General features: G+C 45.4%; 2 protein-coding genes across 3 annotated transcripts in view; both read left to right on the forward strand.

Annotated features, from left to right (window-relative positions):
* Nucleotides 1–17,055, forward strand: part of LOC133964802 (CREB-regulated transcription coactivator 2) — a 19,177-nt gene extending 2,122 nt beyond the window's left edge. The window contains 15 exon segments of the mRNA XM_062399044.1: nt 299–403; nt 405–443; nt 980–1,041; nt 2,843–2,911; nt 3,641–3,747; nt 4,629–4,655; nt 4,886–4,965; nt 5,389–5,438; nt 5,546–5,805; nt 7,001–7,455; nt 8,253–8,705; nt 8,791–9,006; nt 9,930–10,001; nt 10,232–10,436; nt 11,123–17,055. Coding sequence (XP_062255028.1) covers nt 299–403; nt 405–443; nt 980–1,041; nt 2,843–2,911; nt 3,641–3,747; nt 4,629–4,655; nt 4,886–4,965; nt 5,389–5,438; nt 5,546–5,805; nt 7,001–7,455; nt 8,253–8,705; nt 8,791–9,006; nt 9,930–10,001; nt 10,232–10,436; nt 11,123–11,313 — 2,391 coding nt within the window. The 3' untranslated portion in view covers nt 11,314–17,055.
* An 829-nt stretch (nt 17,056–17,884) lies between these two features.
* Nucleotides 17,885–22,500, forward strand: part of LOC133965067 (DENN domain-containing protein 4B-like) — a 27,334-nt gene continuing 22,718 nt past the window's right edge. Inside the window, exon 1 of one of the 2 annotated variants that reach the window (XM_062399455.1) lies at nt 17,885–17,981. The gene's annotated coding sequence lies outside the window, so the exon portion shown is untranslated. Of the gene's footprint in view, nt 17,982–22,025; nt 22,446–22,500 lie in introns of those variants that run through there. The other variant, XM_062399456.1, reaches the window with a different exon arrangement.

The raw sequence follows: 22,500 nt of genomic DNA on the forward strand, positions 1-22,500 counted from the left end.
CCTCACTGCATGCATGTTCAACTGTTAGTTCTTTAATAAAACGTTCCAGTGATGGTAAAGCACCTGTTGAATGACACAATTTCCCAAAATATCTTAATAACACTTAGTTGTCGCAGTATTTACGTCGTCCAAACAGATTCTCTGTCCCAAGTCACCACAGCAGCTGAGATAAGACGGTGTTCAGGAACAAGATATAAATGATCACCACTGTTTGACACGTTCTCTGTGGAGCTGTTTCCCACGAAGCAATTAAAAAAAAAAGCGATTGAAATGTGTGTAATCTTTCAAACATGGTCAGTGTCTGTTACTCCGTGTCTCTCTCAGGGCTCCCTTCCCCTCCACTCTGGAGTCCAGCCGGTCCACTCGCCATCACGGCCTGGTGGAGCGAGTCCAGAGGGACCAGCCGGTTCATCTCACCAGTCCGACCGTACCGCAACCGACCGGTATCCTTCAGATTGTTGTAAAATGGCTTCATTCTTCCCTCCGCTGTCTGCGACTCTGAGCTCTGAGCTCATTGGTTCCCACTGCAAACTATTCCTGTTTAAAATGTAGATTTAACACTGTTCATAAGTTAGATTTATTTTTCTTCTTGATGTATTACATCCAATTACCACAAAACAGAGCCAGTGAAAGGGGCGGAAGTTAAAGGGAACCTTTGGCCCCTGGTGCCTGAGCAGGTTGATGCAAGTTGACTCGGTTTCACTTCTAACATTGTTTCCAGAGTCTAAATGGGAAATAAGGTGCATAGAGAAAAAAAACTAAAAACCGAAAAGCAATAAGTTTGATGGAAAAGGTCAAATCACCCTGAACATGTTCTTCAGAGCTACAGGACGAAAAGTGCGAGTGAATCTACATCTTCTTTTTCTCATTAAAAACTAGAAATTTAAAGTTGTAATCACATTGAACCACGCAGCCTTAGATTTTCATATTAAATATAAGAGAAATGAAAATATGTTTCCTTAACCAGTCGTCTCCTCAGGTGGACAACTCACCGTATAACTCCGCCTACCTGTCCCCGCCCCCCGACCCCAGCTGGAGAAGGTACGTTCTCTAATCCCCCCCCCCCCCTCCAGTCTCTCTCCGTGGAGACATGGTGGTCTGTGGGGGACGCTTGTTTTGTCTTTTCTGCTCTTGAACCTTTTTGAAGCCTCTCACACATCAGGTGGTTTACAAGGGACCAAAAACAAACACATTGACACACGTGGGAAAGTGTTACGACAAAAACATTATCAGATTACAAAATTATATTTATTACAATAATAAGTAGAATTTATATTGCGCCTGATTTAGGAAAAGCTGTTCAAGTGAACTAAAGCTGAAAAACGTACGATCCTATAATATAATATGTATATGATTATATCTGTATAATGACATTAAAGCCATAATCGATTTATCAGTTAGAAAATAAAAATCAGCTGATATGACTCTCTCACTCAGTATCTGTGTTTATGTTTGCAGATATGAAAACTTTCTTCTTTTGAAATTTGAAATTTGATTTTTCTTATGATTTTCCAGGACCATACAATCATTGAAAATAAATATTATTCTCCTTCAGCTACCAGTAATTTACAATTCTAGCATAAAACAATGTATCCCAGATTCTGTTGGTAATTCAGAGACTTACTGGCCATTAAAACATAATAAAGTGGGAACAAGAACTAAATCAGAACAAGAGAGTTGGGGTCTACCCGAACTTTATTCAGATCCCTCTTCGAAGGGGTTTGTTATAATAGAGAAGGAAACAAAAATCCACTTTATACAAATGATGGTGGCACCAGTTTGACGAATGTTATCCATGGTTCCAAAGAGATTCCCTGTTGTAGTCTCAAAGCAAAGGTGATCCTGTCCATCTTCAACCTGTCAGAGATAATCTCCGTCCACTCGTCCATTGTAGGTTTTCCTGGTTTCAACCATTTTCCTGCCAGCAGCACTTAGGATCCGATATGTAAATGAAGTGTCAATCTTCATATGAAAACTTCAATTAATGGGATTAACAATGCAGATAAGATTTATGTTCAGAATGTTCTAAGTTTTCTTAATTAAAGTTCTTTGTATTTGTTTATATTTGAGTATATATATATATATATATATATGTAATTTCATCTAAAAAGATGTGTTCCAGCTTAGGCTCCTCCTGAAGTGCCCTTGAGCCCGACATTGACTCCCCAGTAGCCTCAGGGCTGCGTTGTCTCTGACCTCTGACCTCTTTGCTCAAGGAAACCCCCGATGTGAATCACATGTGGTGACACTGAGGCTTCACAAAGGTTTTTATGTGCTGAGGCTTCACTAACCGCTGCTCAGCTAACAGGAAACTCAGTGGAGTAGAGTCGGCGTCGTTCCAAACCTCAGCTGCTCCTGAAGAGCTCTCACTTCTCTGTTTCCCTTCTTCTGCCGTCTCTCCTTCTGGGAAGCTTCTTCTCTCCTTCTGGGCCTTTGCTTCTTTTTCCTGCAGCGATCCAGTCGTTAGTTTTTCTCCTGCTTGACCGCATTGTTTCTGGTTTTCTTCTAACAAGCGACTTCCCATCAGAGAGAGAGAGAGAGATTAGCCTCTACTGTACAACACACACACACACACACACACACACACACACACACACACACTAGTGACAATTAGTGAAATATTTACAAATTCCGAACCTCATAATAAATGTTTTGAAGAAGGAAAGCGTCCCCACTAACACAAACCTTCATCTGTCACGTGACGTGCCAGCCTCCTGCCTCGGCTGCCTTTGCCTTCACGAGCCCGCGCTCTTCTTCTCTCCTTCTTTTGTCCCCTCCCTCTTTTCGATGTTCTTGCTTGGTGGAGGAAAATAACTTTTTGTTCTTGTCGATCACGAAAAAGGAATTGGTCCGGAAACTTCCCCGGGGATAAAAGCCACTCGTTCCGTCTCCCCACCACTGCTCTCAACAGGTGAATCCTCCTCTTCCTCCTCTTCCTCCTCTTCCTCCTCTTCCCCACCTCCTTCTTTTCTTCCTCCAGCTCCCACACTGACTGAGAGCGCAATAAAGAAATGTTGGTGAAAATGAAAACCTAACTTCTTCCACTGACTTTATTGAAAGATTGAACCTTTTCTGAATGATCACAGATTGTCTCTCCTTCAGTCTTGACTCATCTTCTCACTTTGATCATTAACATGGTCTCTGATAAACTCTGTTCAGTCCACGTCACTGGAGATGTTTTCAGATCTGCTCTGAAGAACGGACTGACGTGTTCTGCAGGTTCTGTCTGAGTCAGTGTCTCTGGACGAGGAGGTTCCAGATCTTCTGGTGATGAGGGCCGAAGCTGTAAACAACAACACTGATCTTTGTGTCTGAAAACAGCTTCGTTGACTCACTTCTCTGTTCGATCAGGATGAAACGTGTTTCATCACTGAGGCTCAAAGCTTTGTTCTGATTCCAAACGAGGTTCTGATCTGGTTCTGATGTCGTTTGTGAACAGAAACTCCAAGTGGCCGTCGGCTTTTTGTTCCCATGGTGCAGCTGTGGTTGTTGTTTTCACTTCTAATAATGTGATTTACCTTCATATCTTCATGTCTCTGCTGGAACCGGAGCTTCAGATGCTTCTACCGAAAACATTTTCCTCTGTATGTTACTTAGATCTGTGTTTGTGTGTTTGTGTGTGTGTGTCTGCGCCCCTCAGGACCAACTCCGACTCAGCCCTCCACACCAGCGTAATGAACCCTCCCTCAGGAGACCCCTTCTCCACAGGAGGACCCACCTTCATCCCCCAGAGCAGCCGGCGCTCCGGTGAGAGAGCACCTCCGAGCGAAAACACAAACACATGAAATACACAACCACGAAACAAGTAGCTCAGATTCAGATAATGAGAAGTGAGACTTTTATCTTCTGTTGTGTTAATTTAATGATGACAAAGACCAAACTAACGTGAACAAACAGCTGAGCTGTGAAGTGTTGGTCCTCACACTCCATCATACATGATTCAAACTACTGGGACACAACCGTCAACTTCCATGTTAGTGAAGCTGAAGGGCGCCACATCATGAACGTGTTGGATAACTGCACTGGTTTATTCACCATATGTATATTGTTTTTTTTTTCTCTCTCTCTCTCTCTCTCTCTCTCTCTCTCTCTCTCTCTCTGTCTCTCTGTCTGTCTCTCTCTCTATCTCTCTCTCTATCTCTCTCTCTCTCTCTCTCTCTGTCTCTCTGTCTGTCTCTCTCTCTCTCTCTCTGTCTCTCTCTCTCTCTCTGTCTCTCTCTCTCTCTCTCTCTCTCTCTGTCTCTCTGTCTGTCTCTCTCTCTATCTCGCTCTCTATCTCTCTCTCTCTCTCTCTCTGTCTCTCTGTCTGTCTCTCTCGCTCTCTCTCTCCCTCTGTCTCTCTCTCTCTCTCTCTCTCTGTCTCTCTGTCTGTCTCTCTCTCTCTCTCTCTCTCTGTCTGTCTCTCTGTCTCTCTCTATCTCTCTCTCTCTCTGTCTCTCTGTCTGTCTCTCTCTCTCTCTCTCTCTCTCTCTGTCTCTCTGTCTGTCTCTCTGTCTCTCTCTATCTCTCTCTCTCTCTGTCTCTCTGTCTGTCTCTCTCTCTCTCTCTCTCTCTCTCTCTCTCTCTCTCTCTCTCTCTGTCTCTCTCTCTCTCTCTCTGTCTCTCTGTCTGTCTCTCTGTCTCTGCAGGTCAGAGTGATGGCGAGGGCAGAAGAAGTGAGTTGAAATCAATCACATGGTGAAATTATGAATAGAAGTTAGAACCTGTAGTTGTAGATAAGTGAATTTAATTTGACCTGGTTTTGTTTAAACATTAAAATATATTCTGCGCACTCAAAGATTGAATTCCTCATTGATTTACTTTTAGCTTTGATAGGTCTGATGCTTTTTAAAATCATGATTGTTTCACAAACGTCTTCTTCACACCTTTAATACTTGTCCCTCAGTGTTTCCATACCCGGTTCCTCCCATTGAGGAGAACGTGTTGGACGAGGGGAAACTGCTCAAACCCTGGGACACAAAGAAGGTCATTATCATCTGACTATTTCTGAGCATTTTATTTCCCTTCTCTGTGTTTTTAAGTTTATTTTAGATAAGTTGACCTTTAAATTTGACCCTAAAGATCATTCTGACTGACTTTAACTAATTGAAGTTTCCATTTCTTCTTGTTTCTCAGTCAATACCAACATTTTTTTTTTTTATGTTTTCTCCAAAATTGAACATTTGATCTTCAATGTATTTTATTTTGATATCTATGAATATGAGGTTCTGAAGTGTACAAATTGTTCTACCAAATTTCACACTAGCCTTTTAACAGCAAGCAGGTTTCAGTCACTGAAAGATTCCTTACCCTCATGGACGAGAAATACGTCTCAAAACATTCATGTTTAACTTGTTGAAACCTGCAGAACTTTTTAATTTTAATATAATTAAATTTTCCTGTCTCCAGTTGCCTCTGTTGTCGTCCCGACCCAAATCTTGTGAAGTCCCTGGTATCAAGTAAGTCCCCGACATCCAAACTCATCACATTACATCTCAAACACTTCTGTACATTTCTTTGGTGAAGCCAGAACATATATATATAATGAATATTCTGTCCCTCTCAGTATCTTTGCTTCACCGGAGCAGCCGTCCACGCCGGTTCACGGAGTCCCGTTGTCTCTCAACACCGGCGGCTCACTGCCCGACCTGTCCAGCCTCCACTTCCCCTCCCCGCTGCCCACGCCGCTGGACCAGGACGAGCCCGGCTACCCAGGATCCTCTTCTCTGAGCGGCGGGAGCAGCACCGGGAACCTGGCCTCCACACTCACGCAGCTGGGCATCAATGTATCTGGAGGCAACGGCAACTTCCATCACCATACACCAGGTCTGTGCAGCATGCAGGAGACACTGTCCCCTGATTCATCAAATGTTCCCACCCTCTTGATTTGATAGAACATCGACATTTTCCAACTGGAGCTAATTAAACTAGCCTCACCTTTACCACAGGTGCTATCTCTCGATTCTGATTGGACCAAAACAGTCACGTGACAAATCAAGTCAGGTTTAATGTGTCATATACAAACACATGTCTTTGAAAATAATAATAATTTCATGTTCTTTTGTTAATCATCAAATGAAATAGTAAAATAACGAAAGCTCGACAGGCTCCTGCTCAGCGGTGGAGATGGTTTCAGAATTGTTAGTTTAAATGTTTAAAAGTTGTTGTTTCTGCTGCTTCATCACTTAGTGTTGTTTTTTTTAAATACATTTATTTAGTTTTTACGACTGGAACTGGGGGAGATGAGTTTCCTGGTTCAGGTCACAGATCCCAGACGTGTGGTATCCTGACTCCTGACGAGGTCTTTAACTTGTAAATCCAATATGAGCCACTAGAGGAAAGAGACACTGAGACAACCTCATGTCTCCTTGAGCGTAGCTTCCAGTCCCTGACGTCTCACGATTCAGGTCAGACCTGCAGTCAGACAAACACAAGTTGATTCAGAAACCAGGGGGTGATGGTTCAGTCCCTTTAGTAACAACTGAGGAAGTCTGTGGGTGATAGCAAAGTGAAATAACGGGGAAAGTACGGGCGGTGCTCTAAATGTAGAGACAGAGGAAGGAGCGAGCGGGGGTGGAAGTGCAGCCGTGAGGTGACTGTACAGACCACAGGTAGGAAGCTGCTGACAGAGGCTCAGTCCGTCATCACAGCCTCTTGACACAGCTGGGAACCGGATGGTCGGACGGAGACCAGGCAGAGAATAGGAATAAGAAGGTGTGTTTTCAGCTGCTCTGCTCTCCTGGGGGGGGGGGGGGCTAGAGTCACAAAGTTTGAGATGAACCTGATAAACTAGAGCTCCTGTAGTCCGAGTTTTATTCCAATTAAAAAAAGGATCTGTATTTTCAAGATGCTGAAATGTTTTCTGCACGTGAAGTATTGTGTTGTTTATTATTGACGATGCAACGTGAAGAAACTCAACGTGTGAGCCGCGCCCCTCTTCCCTCTGTCTCCAGCGTGGACACATGTTGAGGACATGTTTTGTGGACACATGTTGAGGACATGTTTTGTCGTCCCTCCTCAGGTCTCCTGGCGTCTCTACAGAGCACGCTCAGTAACCCCTCCCTGCACTCGTCCCTAAGCAACCCCAACATCCAGTCGTCGCTCAGCAGCCACTCCTTTTCCAACTCTCTGAGCTCCGCCTCCCTGCACTCGTCGCTCAGCAACCCCTCACTGCAGTCGTCCCTGAGCTCCTCCCCCTCCCTCAGCAGCCAATCGCTGCACTCCTCCCTCAGTAACTCCTCCCTCCAGTCGGTGTCCAGCGGTAACCCCAGCTACAGCGGTGGAATGGGCGGCGCCGGCTCCTCCTCCTCCTCGTCCTATTCGCCGCTGCTCAGCGGGGGGGCGGCGCTCAGCACGTCGCCGCGGAGACGAGCGCAGCTGTCTCCACTGATCCTGCCCATGGGGGGGGGGGAGCGGAGGCACCACTCCAAACAGTTCTCCCCCACCATCTCCCCCACCCTGTCCTCCATCACACAGGTAAAACACACAGATGTGCACTTCATCTTGAGCTTGGACTCAATTCACAATGATTATAGATATACTAGACAGCAGGGAGTCTCAGGTGGAGTCCGGTCTCATCTCACCTGATTGGACCAATCACAGGAGGTAGAGACGGCAGTAAACAACAGATACGGTGCATCTGGAGCCAGACGTCCTCTCGGGTGTAACAGTCTGACTTGAATCCATCAGGGACACCATTTATAAACGAGGAGGAGTCAAGTATTCATCAGCAGTAAAGGCTGAATGTTTATTTTCAACTCAGAACACGAACTCTGTAACGTGTGAGTTCAGTTTCTCTGAGCGGAAAATTACCAACAGCAAACAAAAAATATACTTAACTCTGATGTCTTGTGTTGAAACTGCAGCTAAGTTGATTTGTGATTCTGTCACATGCTCCTCAGGTCATGGTTCACAAGCGAGTTCAGTCGACTGGACTCGCTTGTGGATCCTTTTCAAAAACTACTCAAGTCATTTTCTTGGAACTTTGAAGAAGAATGTGGAATCGAGCAGGAAATAAATAATTACATTCTGAGAATTTTCATCAGTGGAAAATCACTGACTGTAAGAGTGCCTGTGATTTGGAGCAGATGGACTGAATGAACGGGACTGGGCTGAGTTGTGAGCTCTGCAGGGTGATGTTCAGTCCATGTACCTCAAACTGAAGGTGAAAAGGCTGCAGAGTTGAAAAAATGTTCCCTAAACTTGCTGTTCAGCAACTCATTTAGTGCAGAGGAAGATATTTGTGTTAAGTTACGTCCCTCGTCCGTCCACAGGGCGTCCCACTGGACACCAGCAAACTGCCTCTGGACCAGAGGCTCCCTCCGTACCCGCTGAGCCAGTCCCACCAGCCTCTACCCTGTCTGCCCAGCTCCCAGCAGCAGCCTCCTCCGCTGGGGCAGCACCACCACCAACAGATGCACCACCAACGCATGCAACAACAGCAGCAGCAGCAGCAGCAGCAGCAGCAGCAGTCCATGCAGCAGCAACAGCAGCAGCAACAGCAGCAACAGCAGCAGCAGCAGCAGTCCATGCAGCAGCAGCAGCAGCAACAGCAGCAGCAACAGCAGCAACAGCAGCAGCAGCAGCAGTCCATGCAGCAGCAGCAGCAGCAGCAGCAGCAGCAGCAGTCCATGCAGCAGCAGCAGCAGCAGCAACAGCAGCAGCAACAGCAGCAGCTCCACCTGCAGAACCTGCGAAACCAGCACATGCAGCAGCTCTATGGATCGGTAACCAAATATGCCACCTTAAAAACATAGTGATATCACATTTGGTCACCTCAGCTCTTTATCATGGTCTGTTTGTGTGACGCAGCAGAAGCCGATGGGGCCGCAGGTGAACACATCGAACGCAGGGCTGATTAAGAGCGAGAGCGCTTTGAATCAGTGCATCCAGAGCATCCAGAGCATCCAGAGCTCATCTCAGTGTCACGTCAAACAAGAACCAGAGCAGCAGGCGGAGCAGCCGAGAGGCTGCGGCCTCCCGCAGCTCCAGCAGATCAGCCAGAGTCTGGCCACAGACCTGTACAATGTGAGTACCTCGGCTTCTGTTCCTCTGCCCTCAACCAGTGTCCCACTCGCACTTTGTTCTCGACACCAGTGACCACACGGCTCGACAGGACCAGAGAGAAGCTGTTTGATTCCAGCTACATCTCATACGTTTGTTTAACAGGCACCTTAATGTGGGTCGGCCTCTTACTCAAGCACTGTGTCACTTGAGGAGGCCTCTGTGCTATGGTTAGTGAGTGGAAACCTCTTATTGGATTTAGATGATTGAATCCTTTTTATTTGTTTGGTCATGCTCTGTGTTATCGCTCTGTCTGCTGAAGGAGAACAAACCAGTTCACTGTTGTGTAACAAAGTCAGACCAAAATAATTTCTAGTTTATTTCGGTGGTTTGCTGCTGTTTGTCGTTTTCCTTTCTTCGGCTGTCGTCGCCGTCATCCACATGTATGGACCAGTATATAACAGTTACGTGAAGGGGGGGGGGGGGTTGCACTTAAACAAGCACATGAGATAATTCAGTTGAAACTCCTGGAAGTCACTGCTGCAGATTTAATACATAAATACAATGTTCTCGGCCCTTTTAACAGCTCCATTTGTAGAGGAGCTGGTTTTGGAGGTTTGTCTTCATGGTGTCTCTCAGGACCACAGCTGGTGATGTGTTGTGGAGAAATAAGGCACCGGAGAGAGAAGCTCTGACACCAGGAGACGTCCTGGCTGCGAAACCCTGAATTGAAGAAGCACTTGAGATAAGACGTGTGTAGAGTTTTTAATCAGGAGCCTTTCGCCCTGATTGCATCAGATTCCAGCGTGAAAGTGTTTTTTTGAAACGTGGGTTAACAGTTTTTCCTGTTGTGTCATGTTAGAGAAGAATGACACTGATCACAGACTCCTGCTCACTGGGAATCGTCCGGCTGCTTTTAACTTGTTCTGTTTTATTACTTTTTCCAGGACGCCTTGTTCAACTCTCTGCTGGACGACCCGTACCTGAGTCTGCAGCTCTCCAGCAAATCCAGCCAGCAGGTATCCGCTCGCTCTCATGTGAGGTCACCTGAGCTGCAGCACGACAACGATTCACATCCACATCTCAGCTTCTGGACAAAAAACCTCAAATGCTCTGATTCAGAAAATTTCCACTCTGTCAGTGAATATGAATTTTGGTGTAAATGGACATTTTCTGTCAAACCGTTGTGAATATTGATGTCCAGGTGAATCCTCCTCTGAACTCACACCTGTTCTTCTCCTATTTCCAGTTCACAGCAGAGAACCAGGGCGACGGTTTGTCCCTGAACCACAGCGGCCTGAGCTTCGGCTCCACAGACAAAAACCAGTTCCCCTCCAACACCCAGGGGCCCCTGGGACTCCAGAATCCCAGTGACCAGCAGCTTCTCAACAACCAGAACCAGAACTACAGTGGAGGAGACGGACGCCACAACGTCCCCAACATCATCCTCACCGGTCCGTGTGAACACAGTCTTCATGAGTGCAGCTGGCGTTTAACCCACTAAGACCTGAGACGTGGAATAAAACCTCCGAGTTTGAAACCCACCGCCTGAAACCGGAGGCTTTTCACAAGATCCAACAGAATTACCAACGTTTACAGAAACTTCATCTCTCCCCCCCTGAAGCCGATAGAGACATGAAGGAGAAACATCAGACTTGGTTCTGAATCTTTCCCTTTTCTTAAAGTTCCTTAACTTAAAAAAACATCAAACAAATTCATGCTTATTCTCATCAGTGAAACTCTGCTTCATTATCGCTCCTCTCACTTCAGTCATCAGCTCTCGTCACTACTTTAAAAACTTGTTAACAGGCTAGGAGCGCTAAAAAATGAAAAAATGCATTTCCCATGATGCATTTCAACTTTCCTGCAAGTTTTTCACATCTTGAAAACGATGACCTCACAGATTAGACGCACACGTGGCACGTCTCTAAAGTGAGAAGAACACAAACGTTGCAGGCCGTCTCAAAGGGATACACACATCAGGTCTAAATGGGTTAATGTGTCACACTTTGGACTAAACATTCGCTAATGCTCTCAAATAGAGTGTGCTCAGTTTGTGTGTTTAAATTTATAAAGTTTCTAGTTTCTGGTGTTGGTTGCACATAGTAAGTAACCTTAAGACGTCTCTCCGTCCCTGCAGGAGATTCTCCTCCTGGTCTGTCCAAAGAGATCGCCAGCGCCCTGTCCCACGTCCCTGGCTTCGAGATGGACCCCTTCTCCCTGGACGACCCGCTCAGGATGGACCACCTGGCTCTGGACATGCTCGAAGGTGACCTGATGCTCGCTGACCCAGCAGTGGAGGACTCCTTCCGATCTGACCGGTTGAAGTGACCCCCCCGCCCCGCCCGCCCTCCACTCCAGGAGCTTGGCAGGAATCCGGCGGAGAGATGGCCACCCTGACAGAGCTGGAGAGGACGCCGCTCTGGTCTGCCCCAGCTAGACGGCCTCCAGAGCGGGGCTTGGACGTAACTCTGGAATATCTTTGTGGTCAGTGCGGTGAAGCCTCGGAGACGGACCTGAGGTTTCGTTGGCCTGACAGAATGAACTGGTGGGGGGGTGGGGGGGGGGGGGTTCTCCGTCAAAGGCACTTCACTGAAAACGCTCTTGCAAAACTTGATTTCAAGAAAAACCAAGTTGCTTCTCTTTTTCGGCATTAGCTTGTACGAGTCTCATCTGCATGTTAATGAAAAAGCACTCGTTATGCAACACGCAGGAATCCAATGCTCACGTGACGTCGGCTTTGTAAACGAGACGTCTGTAGAAACCAGCAACGCTTGGAAGAACTTGAATTCCATTATGCATCTCGGTAGAACTGGAGCTTCTGACTGTTGTCAGGTTCCTCCAGCAGCCATGTGGCCGTCGCTCCACAGGAAGGACGAACACGGTTGGTTTGGATGATTTCAACCCAAACTGCTCAGAGGCCTTCTCTGCCTCATCAGCCACTTTGACAGGAACTCAGCCATGATTCAGGGGTTTTATAAACACATTTAAATATCACACGTGTCCAACCAACGGCCTTGAAGAGGTTGTGAGATTCTCCTCAGTTGATTGAAAGGTTCAAATTGGGGATGAGAGGAACCCACAACACGCTGCATCTGCTCAGGTGGGATTTGACACATTTGTCTGATTAAAGCAGCTTTGACGTCTGAAACCGAGCTGTGACCTCCGACCCGTCGGAACTGAAAATCTGATCATTCCTCTTTGTCAAACAAGATGAACATCGTTACTGAGAAATGCTCCAAACATTTGACCAAGCAACTAAACATGCTCCATTTTTTTACATTCTGACCTTTTTCATTTTGTCATCAGCAATCATCGGACTGATTTCACAAACCAGATCTGATCTCGTCTTCAGATTCATATGCTGCACAAAGTTTACTGCATTTAAATAGAATCTCAACCGAGCGACAGAATCAAACCACAGCTTTAGAAAACATATGCAAACCGCACAAGATGCAAATAAAAGGAGGAAGATGGACGCAGATCAGGTTGAGATCAGATGTGCCGCTGGTCAGGAGGCGTCACGTGATTGTGACCATGAGTTCAGTTGAGTTGGCTCTGGGTCCGGTGGCTTTGGAGACGCGAGTCAGAGCAGCTGTTTCAAACAGATGTGGTTTCACAGTCTCTGAGAGGATGCAGTTTAAATCTGAATCATTTAGAATCTAAAATATTTTTACACAAAACCTATATGAAAGTATAAACATAGAGACAAGAAGAAGCATAATTCAGTGTCTGCATCCAAGCTGCAGGAGGAGCTCGGTACAACCTGTAGAGAAGCAGCTGGAATCCTCCTTGGATCGGACTGCACCCGAGTGGACTCGAGCATTAACGGCCGCACCTCGTGGTGTCCGGCTGCCTTCGTGCCGACAGCAGCATTCCACCGCACCAGATGTGAGAGAGGTAGAAAGCGAACGCCCCCGTTTATCAGCACATCTTCCTACGACACTTCCTGCTGCGATCTGACGCCTGAAATGACCACGTGGGCGTTGAGACTCCAGGAAGTGGCTCTGACCTCAGCTGTCGTAGAGATGCTGAGAGGTGGAGCTCTGTCGCCTTCAGACAGAGGCGTCTCTGAACTGTGGCTTCAGTGAGTTTCAGCCCTGTGCGCCTGCTGTCCCCCTGTCTGTCCACCTGTCTGTCCACCTGTCTGTCCACCTGTCTGTCCCCCTGTCTGTCCACCTGTCTGTCCACCTGTCTGTCCACCTGTCTGTCCCCCTGTCTGTCCACCTGTCTGTCCACCTGTCTGTCCCCCTGTCTGTCCACCTGTCTGTCCACCTGTCTGTCCACCTGTCTGTCCCCCTGTCTGTCCACCTGTACTCTAATGGAGAACAATGAGCCCCCTGAAGTTCTGCGGGTCAGTGATGACCGTGTGGATCGGTGAAGACGAACAAGGTCTCCACTTCCTCTAGAAATGAAGCCAAAATATCTCAGATACAAACGCTGCCATCTTGTGGTGATGACGTCATTTACAGTCAGTCTGCAGTGGAGCTGTGGTATCGAGGTGCCGCCCACACAAGCACTTGACCAATCAGGAGTCAGTTTTAGCTGTCAATCATGACATCTCTGCCTGTTTTAATATCATCAATTAACTAATTAAACCCAACTGATCAGAAACTTCAGAGATTAGAACGACCTGAAATGTCTAATCTCTGAACTTGAACAAACTTCAGAGATTAGAACTCAAATGACAGAAAAATCTTTCAAAACATTTGTTTAATTTTCACTTTTTCAGTTTGGATCATGTCCCAGCTGCTTACGTGGAGGAGGAGGGATTATGACCTGCACTGCAGCCGGCCACCAGGGGGTGATGCAGATGTTTTGGCTTCACTTTTAGGAGCTGTCATGTCGTCCATCTTTATTTAGAGTGTGAACGTGAAGAATGAGCTGCAGCTGGAGTCAGAAACCAGACTGTCACAATGATGTCATAGCTTTGACCCCGCCCCCATGTCATTTTCATATAACAGCTTTAACCTTGGTCACTGATTGACAGCCCCCCATTAGCCCCGCCCCCTCTTTGCCTGCACTTCCTGTCTCAGTGTTGAGGCCGAGCCCAGTAACGTATTTTTATGTAACAGAGGTAAAGAATGGTTATTATTAACTTTATTAATAAACTATAAAGGAGTTTATATTTTTTAATGAGATTATCTAAAATCTGTTTGTAAATTTAAAAAAGAGAATATTTAACAAGAGAAGAAGAAACATTGTAGAAGTCAGACACACACACACACACACACAGTGTTTGAATCTGGTTTCAGGAAAAGGTCCGTGTCGAGTTTATTGAGACAATTATCACTTTGAGACGATGGAACTCTTTCTAGACGAGCGAGCACAGATCCATCCGCTCTGACCTCCGGTTTCTATTTGTTCTCTGATGACGTGAAATCTGTTCCCCTTCGTCGCAGAGTTCAGTTTCTCTGTAACTTCTGCTGCTCGGCACAAAGTCCCGAACATCTTGAGTCTCAGAAGCGAATCTGCTCGTTGATGTCGGAGCGATTCTGTTGTTTCCAGCTTCTTTTGTCCGTGATCGTCTTTATACTCAAACTCAGCTCTGGAAAAACAAGAAATCAAAGAAATAAATTATGGAATGATTAAATCTACAATTTCTCTAATTTTATTGTTTTTGCAGTTAAGTGGAAACTTTTTTAACTTTTCACTGAACGTTGTGTTGACCTCAATGAAGGGAAAGAAATATGAGATTTTGAGAATCAAGTCCTAATTTTACGAAAATAAAGTATTAAGTCATAATGTTTTGAATGATTTTGGATTCAGAAGGAGCTCTGATGAACACAACTTCTCCTTGACGAGCATTTAGCTCCAAAAGTTAAGTTTCTATTCTTACTTGAAATATTATGACTTTGTCCATCAATTGACAACTTTATTCTTGAAATCTCTGAATTTTCTTCAAAGATTTGGTCCAAATAAAAAATGGACAAGTTTCAGATGTAGAAAGTTTGAAAACTTCAAACGTCACCGGATGAGGAAATATGTTATAAACATTAATATCATGAGATTAAAGAATCAACACAAGTGTGTTGATGGTAGAAGCAGAAACGTTTTTAAGCAAGAAAAATCCTTTTACGATATTTTTATTCCGTTTTTTTTTCCAGTTTTTAAATTTTTTTTGAACAATTGAATGATAAATTATTTAAAAAATTCAAATGTGTCTTTGTACGTCAGCGGTGCCAGAAAGTGAAAACAAGGAATTCAAACTTTATTGCCAAAATGTTTTAAAGTAGACGTCGGACACTTCGTACAGAACTTCTCATCGTTAAAGGTCACGTGATGCGTCAAAGGTCACCTGGAGCTTGTTGCGATTGGATCAGATGATTTGTGTTGAGCATCAGGCCACAGCGCCCCCTGCAGGTCAGTTCAGGCTGCTGCAGTCACATGTTCTCAGGTGGTTCCGGTCTTTAACAAACGTACGAGCAGGTTGTGATCTGATGAAGGTGAAGTCGTTGATTCACCACTCGTCGGCACTGTTTGAGTTTTGAAGTGAATTTTGTGACATGAACGAGGTGATTTTCCGACGAGGACAGTTGACCTCTGACCTCTGAGCAATCGAGTCGATCCGCTGAGGTTTCTGTTTCTGAGCGGCGGGTGAATTCTTGGAAGGTCGATATTCAGGTTCTCGTTGGCGCCGGCCGCCAACCAGATTTCTTTATTGGGGAAACAGGAAGTGATGTGATGGCGTTTCTGGCTGATGATCGGTTCAGTGTGTGGACACGTTAAGGAATCAGCTGATCGACCCGCTGCTCGTGCACGAGGATGTAAACATGACACGTGACGACTCAGAGCCCAGTTTCATTTTATAGAGACATTTTCCGTTTACAGCAGAAAAACATTCATCACAACTGTTTTTGTCACCAGCATCTGAATCCAGTCGACTTATTTTAACAATTTTATTAAAAGAGGGTTTACAAAAATGAGACCAATTCAAATCTGATGAAAATAATTCAAACATGTCAAAAGTTATTTTACTTCCCCTGGAGCCGGAGCAGGTCAGCTGACACCTCCGCTGCACGACGGAGCCGACCTTTGTTTTCATTTGGTTTTGTGTTTGAATTAAAATCCAGATGTAGTAAAAATGTGTGGAATGTTATTGTTAATTTAACTGATTCAACAAAAAGCTGAATTGGAAACAACTGATTTGAATTTTATATTAAAAAAGTCTGTGAAATACGTTTGCAGTAAAGAGTAGAAGTTTATTCTCAGGAGTGAAGAGTGGAAACTCAAAACGTACCTGGAGACGTGTGAGACTTTGAGCGGCAGGAAAATCTGAATCTGTTGGAAAACATCAAGATTAATGAAATGATGTTTTTGAAACAAGCATTTTTTTATTTTTTTATCTCAATTTATTAGAACAAGTTTCATGAAATGTGAGAAATAACTTACAGACAAAAACATTTAAAAGAAAAATCATTGTGTGTGTGTGTCTCTCTCTCTCTCTCTCTCTCTCTCTCTCTCTCTCTCTCTCTCTCTCTCCAGTTAGGAGGCCAGTTTGGTTCAATACCCTCATTTTGACTTTGTGAGGACACGGCTGGTCTTCACAAAGTCAAAGGGATGTTTGGGATTCAGGTCAGGGTTAGAGAATTCAGGATGTCAATGAGTTTCCTCACAACTATAGAGGGACAAGTGTGTGTCTGTGTGTGTGGCAACATTATGTCTTTGTAATGCAATAAACCTGTTGTGAGGTCCAGACTCTGCCAGTAGGGGGAGCTGTTGACCAGCGAGGTGTGTGTGTGTCTGCAGATTAGGGATCAGTTAAAGGCCATATTTCATATTTTTTCATATTTTGTATTGATGTATAATATTAATGTTCTTACATTATTAATGTCATTCTTTGTTTTTCTTGCGTTCTCTCTCTCTACCCCTGTCCTCTCTCTCTCTCTTTCTCTCTAAGCCCCCTCTCCTCCTGTCTCTCTCTCTACCCCCTCTCCCCCCCCTCTCTCTCTCTGTATGTGATTAATATGTTGACATGTGATGATGATGTCATAACCAGGGAACGTTGCGTGTTGTAAACCTGTGTGAAAGCTGAGCAGAGATTTAATAAGAAAATAAAACAAGTGAAACCTGCAGCGTCTCTTGAGTTAATCTACGAGTCAGAGAAAATGACAGTTTACTGATGGTTTCACAAATATTTCTCAATGTCTGAACTTTATTTGATCATAAATCCAGTCATATTTAAAGTTATATATGAAGTAACAAGTCTTCTGGGAGTAAACATACATGTTATCATAATCATCGTTATTATTTTCATCATTACTTCATCCCCATTACTATTATTATCATTGTTGGTATTATAATACTAATGATTATTACTATTTGTGTTATAATCATAATTGTTATAATAATGATTATTATAACCATTCCGATATATTAATATTATTATTTTGGTTACCATAGTAATTATTTTTCTTATTATAAGTATAGTTATTATTCCATCAGGGAACAGTTTGTCGAAGAAGTGCCGAAGACCACCGGAAAACAAGCTAAACAGCCTTCAAAATAAGAGAGACATTTTCCTTCAAATGGGAACTCGACATATTCAGGTTGGTCAAACTAAATAAATAAATCACCACACGTTGTTTTCTAGAGATTCTATAAAGTGAAACGATGATTAAAGAAATTATGACATTGGCTTGATTTTAGGTTTGTTAGTTATTTAACAAACAAACAAAAGAACATGGGCTTAATAAGTATATACTGAATAAATATGAACTAAAAAATTAAACTGATGCATCTGCGATCAATCGAAGTACGTGAATGAAAAAAGCTTCTGTTTAAAAGTCAAAAGACAGGAAATGAAAACGTGTTCACATTTACATACGAACCAAAATAAAACAGAATTGAGGAAGTTAAGTTCTCCCTGGGCCTTTATTCTGAAGGCTGCCGGCGGAAGTAGTGGGTGTTGGTTTTGTGTGATTGACAGGCTGCGGCTGGAACAACATGGACGACACATGAGCTTCTTCTCCGCGGGCACCAGCAGCAGTGACGACCAGGTACCGGCTCACCGACACACCGACACCGGAACTACCGACCCGAGCACCGACCCGTCGCGAGGCGGCCTCCCGGGCTAGCTAGCTCACACCGGGCACGTTTAGCCAGGACGCACCGGCTAACGGAGGTTCCATTATCGGACACGCCTCTGTCGGTTCGTCCCCGGGATGAGACCCGCGTCCTCGCTGCGTGTGCGAGTTGAGGACACGGACCCGCGCGTGTGCACGGATTTCATACTGCTTCGCGTGTCGCCTAGTTAAATTAAAGATGACGTCAAATTAAAAAGAATACAAAGTTAAATAATAATTAAAATCAAAAGATTCATCAGCAACCCCCGCAGAGCGTCCGATAATGGAACTCATCATCACCCTGGCTCATGACGGGGGTGCGCGCAGCAGCGAACATCGTGTGTCACGCGACACAGGAGACGTGAAAAGACGCGCACGGTTCGTGCGTGAGAGGGTTCGGTTGTTTGGTCGCGAGGGCCTCTGGGTAAACGAGTAGAGATGTGGGGTCCGATAATGGAACCCGCTGATGGTGGACGTTTAAATGTCCCTGCAGCTGCTGCTCTGAGCCCTGGTGGTCAGAGGAGGAACTGTCGGACTGTCTCTCTCTCTCTCTGTCTATCTCTCTGTTTCTCTCTCTCTCTCTGTTTCTCTCGCTCTCTCTCTCTCTCTCTGTTTCTCTCTCTATCTCTCTCTCTCTCTCTCTGTTTCTCTCTCCCTCTCTGTTTCTCTGTTTCTCTCTCTCTCTCTCTCGCAGCTTGGTAACACCATCTGAATATTTCATTTTAATTCAACAAACTGACGGAAAACACAAAAACATCTTTCCAACTCTTTCCTCCACAGCTCAGTGGGCGGGCGACAGCTTTAAGGGCGGGACCATGTGGTGTCACCTCGTCCTCAGAGGATGAGACGTCTCTAACTGTGAAGGTAGAACTTCAGAGACGTTAACGAGGGTTTAACAGTGAAGGTCCTGAAGTAACTTTAACACAACATGTAACTAGAACACAACATGTAACTAGACCTTTAACAGTGAAGGTCCTGAAGTAACTTTAACACAACATGTAACTAGAACACAACATGTAACTAGACCTTTAACAGTGAAGGTCCTGAAGTAACTTTAACACAACATGTAACTAGAACACAACATGTAACTAGACCTTTAACAGTGAAGGTCCTGAAGTAACTTTATCACAACATGTAACTAGAACCCAAACGTGTTGGACTTCATCTGGAAGGGACCAGGAGGAGACGTGTTCAAGTTCTCACAACACGTCAACAGGAAGAGAGGCATGTGTTTGAGAACCGGGTGTTTTTGAACCTTGAAGGTTGAAGAGACGAAGCTGTGGAATCAGGAAGCGTCAGACGAGTGAAAAAGAGAAGTTTGATTTGAGGAGTCACAACAGAAGTTCTAACGGTAGATACATCGTTCTTTTAACCGTAGAGACGCTGAAGACAGAGAAATCTATTTGTCTTTTGTCTGCACCTCATGATCCAGTCTCTGGGTGTCGGGGGCCGCGGTGTGCGTGTCCCAGCATGCACTGGGTGAGCGAGACAACCCATCCTGCAGGACTGGGATCTGTGGGAACAAACTGAAACTATGAAATCCACAGTGAAATCTGGGCCTGTGCCTCCGACTCGCTGGTCCACATTCCTCCTGCGAGTTCGACTCCTCGTTTCCAGAAGATTACGTAATGTCCTCGATGGACAAGCGGGCGGGAGACAAGCAGGGTGTCCTCACTGCTCGTGACCCTCAGAGGACGTCAACACTCCCTTCAACAACATTTCTGCTTCATGAGTATTTTTGTGAAGGGCGTGAACACAACGTTTTAAAACTGAAGTCTTTAGTTAGTTAGTTAGTTAGTTAGTTAGTTAGTTAGTGTGTGTGTGTGTGTGTGTGTGTGTGTGTGTGTGTGTGTGTGTGTGTGTGTGTGTGTGTGTGTGTGTGTGTGTGTGTGTGTGTGTGTGTGTGTGTGTGTGTGTGTGTGTGTGTGTGTGTGTGTGTGTGTGTGCAGTTTAATGTTGGGAGTTGAACTGAGTTGAATTTGCTAAAAACTGAAACAAATTAGAATTTGAAGCTGATTCTGTGAAGTGTTTTTCAGAATAAAAGACAGGATTCAATGATTATTTCGTTGTGAACCAAACTTCTGCTGTAGATTGTGATGACACTTAACGTGAAAACACAGACTGAAAGGTTCCTGATTGGCTCTTTTATACAAAGTGACAGTGACCTCTGACCTCTGTGTCTCTGTTTATTCCTCCTGTGAACCCATGTCGTCCTCTCGATGCTCACTCGGCGACCTCGGCACTAAATTTAGCCTCCAGATATTGAAACCTCCGCGGTCTCCTCTGCTCTCCGGTCGGTAACAATCTGACTCGGCTGCAGACGCAACCTGAGGGAGGATCCCAGTTCACGCAGGCGACTGATCCTGTGGCTGTCGGTTCGGTTTCCAGGAGCCGAGGCCGAGCGGCACAGGCTTCGCCAACTGTCCCGCCGGTGCTGTGTTTTCTGACCAGGCTTTAAATAGAACCACCTGGTGTTAGCCTCTAGCATGGGAGGGCCTGCCGCGAGGCCCCGGGGCCCAGGTCAGCCTCACTCGGTGCTGGAGGTGCATGTGGACGTGGGTTTGACTCCACGTGTGGTCGAGAACATGAACCACAGGAGCAGGACGTGTCTCCACCACTTCAGTCTGAACCTGGTGTCTTTGTGTCCATGATCTCACTGGACATGACGAGAGCTGATCACTGCAGTGTGATCACACTACACCCCCCCCCCCCCCAGGATACAAAGAGCTACTGTTATCCATAATGCCCCCCCCCCCCCCAGTACCAGTGAACACACAGCTCTGACACACACACACACACACGTTGTGGTGGAGATGTCACCTCCACTTCCTCCGCTCTCTAACTCTCTCAAACTGGAAATGAAAGCAGCACTTCCTGTGGCAGCTGAGCGTGAACGTCGACCTGACGCCTCCGGCAGCTGCAGCTCAGGTCGGACTCTAACCCTAACCCACACGGCGTGAGGCACGCGGCCCGAACAGCGACTCACCGTAAGACAAAGCAAACTCTGATTCACGAAGAAGACCACGTGGCTCCTCCTCTCTAGCTGCTGCACTTCTTCTTCTTTTGGTTTAATCTGTGTTTGATTGAAAATGTTTCAACAAACACTGGATGTGATCATCCTGTCAGCAGCAGCACTAGCTTGTTAGCTTTTCTCTTTCACTCTTTCATTCGACAGTGACCTCTGTGCACCCCCGTTACCACCGTAGATAGACCTGATTCTGGGGAATCTGTGGATATGAGCTTCTTGTTGTCAGTCTGTGCAGTGGTGATCATCAGGTGTCTCAGATCCGGCCTGGCTCGCTCTCATCAGTCACATCGGAACCTTCCCTGATCGCCCGGCAGCGATTCATTCTTTGTTTCCTTCTCGTCGTTGTCTTGGTTGTGAACTTAGTCTGTATTAGATTAAGATTAAGATGCATTTATTAGTCCCAAACACAGACACACTCATGCAGGTAGGGAAATGTAACCTCTGCTTTTGACCCATCTGGTGCAGGACACACAGAGCAGTGAGCGACCGTGTACGGCGCTCGGGGAGCAGATGTTGGGGGAGTAAGGTGCCTTGCTCAAGGGCACTAGACAGGGTAGGGAGACTCTTGGATTTTTGGACAGATCAATCCAGGTTCGTCTTTTGTTGTTTCTCCGTGGAGTCGAACCAGAGACCTTCTCTGCCCATAGTCCAAGTTTCTGCCACTAGACCACTTGGCTCCATCCAGTGCTGCTGGGTTCCACCTCCTTGCAAATTATTTCACTGACGATATATGCATGAATATAAATGTATTATTAATATAAATCAATATAAAAGCTAGACTTACAGGATTTGATCAAATTATTATAACATCTGCAATCGTTCACTGAAACCTTTGTTGATCAAACACTTGAACAACAGAGAAGGACACCTACCCTGGTCTTGATTTTATGGAAAGTCAGATCGTCACCTGCTTCCTGACGAGGTTGTAAATTTGTCCGTTTTCAGTTTTCACGTGTGTGTGTGTGTGTGTGTGTGTGTGTGTGTGTGTGTGTGTGTGTGTGTGTGTGTGTGTGTGTGTGTGTGTGTGTGTGTGTGTGTGTGTGTGTGTGTGTGTGTGTGTGTGTGTGTGTGTGTGTGTGTGTGTGTGTGTGTGTGTGTGTGTGTGTGTGTGTGTGTGTGTGGTTTCCATTGTTGCACATTAGTCGAGTATAAGGGGAAGTAACTTTGCTGAAATCTGCTGTTGAAGCTAAAGATGTCGTCACTCGAGCAGCCGACTCCCTCTGTGTCCAACATGAGGTGAAGGTGAGTGATGAGCTGGAAACACAGAACTTCTGTTTGAGGAAAGAAACCATCAGACCTCTTCTGTCACAGTGACTCTGATGTTCTACGTTCTCTGATAGAAGCTGTGGATCAGAACAACTCGAGCGTCTGTGAGTAACACTCATGTTCCTTTTCCGTACACCATCCTTGTGAACACGATATCAT

The sequence above is a fragment of the Platichthys flesus genome, chromosome 11, assembly GCF_949316205.1.
Source record: "Platichthys flesus chromosome 11, fPlaFle2.1, whole genome shotgun sequence".
Lineage (NCBI taxonomy): Eukaryota > Metazoa > Chordata > Actinopteri > Pleuronectiformes > Pleuronectidae > Platichthys > Platichthys flesus.